Source organism: Rhinopithecus bieti, unplaced genomic scaffold (genome assembly GCF_001698545.2).
Source record: "Rhinopithecus bieti isolate Rb0 unplaced genomic scaffold, ASM169854v2 scaffold_10347, whole genome shotgun sequence".
NCBI lineage: Eukaryota > Metazoa > Chordata > Mammalia > Primates > Cercopithecidae > Rhinopithecus > Rhinopithecus bieti.
In genome coordinates, this window is record NW_016806836.1 from 198553 (window position 1) to 203612 (window position 5060).

At 41.0% G+C, this 5060-nt stretch overlaps 1 protein-coding gene across 7 annotated transcripts in view; it reads right to left on the reverse strand.

Annotated features, from left to right (window-relative positions):
- Positions 1 to 5060, reverse strand: part of NCOA3 (nuclear receptor coactivator 3) — a 149489-nt gene that overhangs the window by 4089 nt on the left and 140340 nt on the right. For all 7 annotated transcript variants that reach the window (XM_017877871.1, XM_017877877.1, XM_017877878.1 and 4 more), the window contains 3 exons: positions 4060 to 4231; positions 2630 to 2923; positions 1122 to 1214 (listed from right to left, as the gene is read on the reverse strand). In XM_017877871.1, the coding sequence (XP_017733360.1) occupies positions 1122 to 1214; positions 2630 to 2923; positions 4060 to 4231 (559 nt within the window). The remainder of the gene's footprint in view (positions 1 to 1121; positions 1215 to 2629; positions 2924 to 4059; positions 4232 to 5060) is intronic.

A 5060-nucleotide genomic window follows, 5' to 3' on the forward strand; every position in this document is an offset into this window, starting at 1 on the left:
AGGGAGGGAGGGAGGGAGGGAGAAATGAAGAAGAAGGAGACCTGAAAATTATTTGGGGTTAAAAGACAAAAGACACACTGTCAAGCTTTAACATGACCAGAAACATTCCACAACGTGAGAGAACATTTAGGGGTAGAATCAGAGGACAAATTTTTCAGGAACTATGAAGGACAACTACAGGAAAATGAGGATTCAGTGTTTTGGGGTGGTGGAGGGCTGAAACATGAAACCAAAAAAAAGAAAAAAGATGGGGTTATACTTAGATAGCAGGGGTCCACCTCAGAAAATCTTGTACTTTCTTTAAACTTTCAGAAAGAGGTAGGGGGCAAGGAGAAGCTGTCTGGAGGTTCAGAAGGTGACATAACCAAAGTACAACAAGGAAGCCGATTTGGGCTCTACTAGCTACGGATCATCTCCAAAAAGCAAACTTCTTTCATCTTTCTGTAGGGCATTCTAGCTCAGCTTCCACAAGAGGTTTTATTATCAAGAAAATGTAAATATCAGTACTTCCAAGTAGGCATAAGACAATGAAAATCAAGCATTTCACAGTTGTTTTTTAAAAAACAATTATAAACAATATTTCAAACTACAGTAGAGGACTACTGTGTGGTCATCTGCCTCATGCACATTAAGAAAACCCCTCAATACTGTCTCCACCACTGGCTAGAAGTAGAAGGGAATTTTAATATTCCCTCTTACTACAGGAGGCTATCACTGAGAACAGGATTATGTATTCTTTATTTTCTTCTTTATAATTTCAGAATTTTACCCAGTGTGCATGTTGTTTCATAATCCAGGAACAGAGGAACATTTACAGATTAAATTCCTAAAAAGCCATGTGATAGCTGTTCTCACAGTATAGCAACTGATCACAAAGGGAACCAATTAAAAAAAACACTAATCTATGGTTTTAATGAAGAAACCTCTCCCTCCTCTGATTCCTCCCAGTCACCAGCCAGAGAGAAGAATAGAAGAGTTGAAAGTCTTTAATATGACTGCTTTCTTACACAAGAAATTCAGAATTACCTTCATTTGTTTAACAAACATTTACTGAGTCAACCACAGGCCAAGCCCTGTCCTGAGCACAGAGCAATGCATGTGGAGAGGCTCATCATCCTCACCTGGGGCTGCATCATAGGCCTCATCACCGCAGCACCACCAGCAGTAGGGTTTTCCATTTTCAATTCAAGTGCCTGTCTGCTCTGATTCAAAAACTGAGGTGAGACAAGTTGGTTAGAATGCAAGGAGAACATGTCAGTCTGCCAACACAGCTTTCCAGACCCTCAGCACCAGCCAATGAGGTAATGATATCTCCAAACACAATAACCTGGCTAAGTCACATCTAAACTAGTACTTTCACACTGCAAAAAGGTCAATGTTGAAAAGTCTTAGGCTAGCATATGATGGGCTACTGTTTGGCATTGGGAAAAAAAGGTAAAGTGCAATTTTGTAGCTTAAAGAATATCTCCACACCTGTAATCCCAGCACTTTGAGAGGCTGAGGTGGGCAGATCACTTGAGCCCAAGAGTCTGAGATCAGCCTGGGCAACATGGAGAAACCCTATCTCTACAAAAAATTAGCCAAGAGTGGTGGCACACTCCTGTAGTCCCAGCTACCTGGGAGGCTGAGGTGGAAGGATCACCTGAACCTGAGAGGTCCAGGCTGCAGTGAGCTGTGACTGCACCACTGCGTTCCACCCTGAAACCCTGTATCAGAAAAAATAATAATACATAAATCAATTATATATATACACAGCAGAAACTCAAAAGATTTATAAAGTCAGGCTTTCTCTGGGATTATTCAGGCACATGGGGAAATACCTTTAAGTTCATCAGAGGAATTCTGAATAAACTCCATTAGCTTTCCCTAAATGACTTTTAGTGAAAAGAAATGGCAGAAAGTAAAATGAATGCAATAACACAGCTTTTCTGAGTACCTAAACTGACTTTTAAGAATACTTATGCAATGGAGAGTCTCTGGCTCTTTGGATTCCAAACTCAGGCATTCGGCCGTACACGGTGGCTCATGCATGTAATCCCAGCACTTTGGGAGGCCAAGGCAGGAGGATCACCTGAGGTCAGGAGATGGGCCTGGTCAACATGGTGAAACCCTGTCTCTACTAAAAATACAAAAACTAGCCAGACTTGAGTGGCTCCCCAGCTACTCAGGAGGCTGAGGCACAAGAATCACCTGAACCCAGAAAGTGGAGGTTGCAGTGAGCCAAGATCATGCCACTGCACGTCAGCCTGGGCGACAGAGCAAGATTCCACCTCAAAAANATGGTTTAAGTATCTGGTTATTAGTAGTAAGGATTTTTTTCAAAAAAAACTTATCTACCTTTAAGACTACAAAGTCATCAAGTAACATTTTCTTTCCCAAGAGCATCCTTCCTGACATTTTTTTACTTTTAATTTGTAAAATGGAATACTCTCATAGAAAGTATCGAATTCCAACACAACTACTCCTTAACAAGGAGTCATTTGTACAAACAAAACCTTACACAGAGAGTAAAACAAAAAGAATTTCTTTAGTTGACAGGGATGGAGTGCACCAGTAGTAAGAACACTGAGAAACACAGTCTGAAAACAACAGACGGAGAAGCCAGAGGGAAGAACACATGACCGGTTACCTGCTGGCCCTGCAGCCTCTGCTGAAGCTGCATTCTAAGTTGCTTGGGGGTGTTTGTCCGGGGTCTCATGATGTTGGCTCGCGGGTGCATTCCTTGGAGAGGAAAATTGCCTTGCTGGTTCATCTGATTCATCATAGAGTTAAAAGATGGTGATTGTCCCTGAAGATGAAAGCCTCCTTGCATTGGAGGCCCTTGTGCTGGGTACGTCTGTCCATATAATCCTGCCTTCTGATCCATCATTACTGCTGCTTCTTGGCCTTGGAAAGCATCCTGTTTGGGCTCTAATGCCTGTCCCTTAAACACAACGCATAAAAGAACAGTGAAGAACATCTATGAAAGCAACAGAAGTCAAACGCTCTAAAGAAAGTGCAAAAAAAAATCCAGGTTCTATGTCACTGGTATCCCCGAAGGTGTACACAAGAACTGCTCAGCATTTCCCATCTGTACTGTGACAGCATTTGCCGCATGGCAATATACTTCCATATGTACATATCTATTTCCCCAACAACGACTGATAGCCCCTGATGATCTTTCCTGCTTACTGTTGAATGCACAAACCTATAGAGTGGCCCCTCCATAGCCTTTAAACAAAAACAGTCATGGCCGGGCACGGTGGCTCACACCTGTAATCCCAGCACTTTGGGAGGCCAAGGCAGGTGGATCCCTCGAGGTCAGGAGTTTGAGACCAGCCTGGCCAACATGGCAAAACCCTGTCTTTACTAAAAATACAAAAGAAATTACCCGGGCGTGATGGCGGGTGCTTGTAATCGCAGCTACTCGCGAAGCTAAGGCAGGAGAATCACTTGAACCCTGGAAGTGGAGGTTGCAGTGAGCTGAAATTGCGCCACTGTACTCCAGCCTGGGTGACAGAGCGAGACTCCGACTCAAAAAAGAAAAAACAGTCACTACAGAATGTGTCTTTCAGAAATACAGATTTGTGAATGGCATGTTTTCATAAGGCTGGGTCTGTAAACAGGAACAGGAGATGATGATGATAGGATGTTCAGATTGGCCATTGTAAACAAGTATTGTTTAAACAAAAAAAAGCTTGCCTCATGAGAATACACATGGCTTGGCTAAGTAGTAGAGAAAGATAGTTATAAAAATGAGAACTTTTAACATGAATAAAAGGTCACACTTTTAAGAACAGTAGTTTCACTAAATCATTTCTACAACTGCCAAAAATAGTGGGTTGTTGAAAGTAATATCACAATAAGTATATTTTCTATTTTAACATATGAATTGAGACCAAAAAAGTATATTTTGCAAATTTAATGCTGGTATCCACGAATGTAGTAATATAACACAAGTACTAGGAAAGACACACACAGGTATTCTTGTTTGTGGCTTCATGAATTTGTACACACACGCATGCGTGCACACACACACACAAATACACACTCTCCTACTTCCATGTTAATGCAACCTACCTGATTGACAAGTTCAGGGATTCCCAAAGCTCTGTCAATTTCTTCCAGGCCTGTGGCATCTGTGTTACTGAGAAGAGTGTGCAGCTGGTCCAATAATGCTCTTTCGTCACTCTGGCCTTCCAGGTTGGAAGGTGGCCCGACAAGATCATCCAGGGAATTCCTAAGAAGGGGCCTAGAAAAAGGCTTGCAATCAATTTCAATGGTGCTTTTTTGTTTCTAAGAGTAACAGATCACAGCAACCATGCACAATATTTTTAATGAACAGTAACTCAAATACTACAAACACAAAAAATAAACCAAGTGGTAAAAAAGAGTGAATGGCATTAATTTAAGTTTAAGGCCCACAATTTAGAAATTTCACCAGGCCACTTTAGACCACCATATATAGCTTAAACCCCCACTCCCACCACCAAAATGTAATTGCCAAACCCTAGGCATCTGGGGTATAGCAGAAATGGGGGCCAGGGGAAGGTAGGGAAGGATGGGACAAGATACTCCTCACGAAAACAATGAAGGAGGTAGTAATTATAATACTTGAGAATTAGCAAAATCAAAAGAGTAAAAGAAAGGGTAGAAATGTTGAGCTATCACTGATGTGAGTCTGTAGAAATGCCAAAATAACTTTGTCACACTTGGCCCAGAGCTCATATTGACAAACCCCATATACCCACAGCAAGTTGCCTTAGTTCTCCAACACATACAGGGGCATGAAGTTAAACATTTATCCTGCCTCAGAAAAGTTCTGTTAACTTGAAACTATTTGCTCTCTACTGAGTAGAGCATTCAAATAAATTCATATAGTTACATCACTGTCTGCTCAATAGATCAGTTCATTTTAGTTTCCTTGCTTAACTTACTGTAGAATTCCCATTAGAACTGACATTGACAGTGGCCTCTTGCATGCCACTTAGTAAATAAGTTACTAAGCTAAATAAAAATAAAATATCAATGAAAAATAAAAATGAAATACAATCTACAATTTTTTTTTTTTTTTTTTTTTT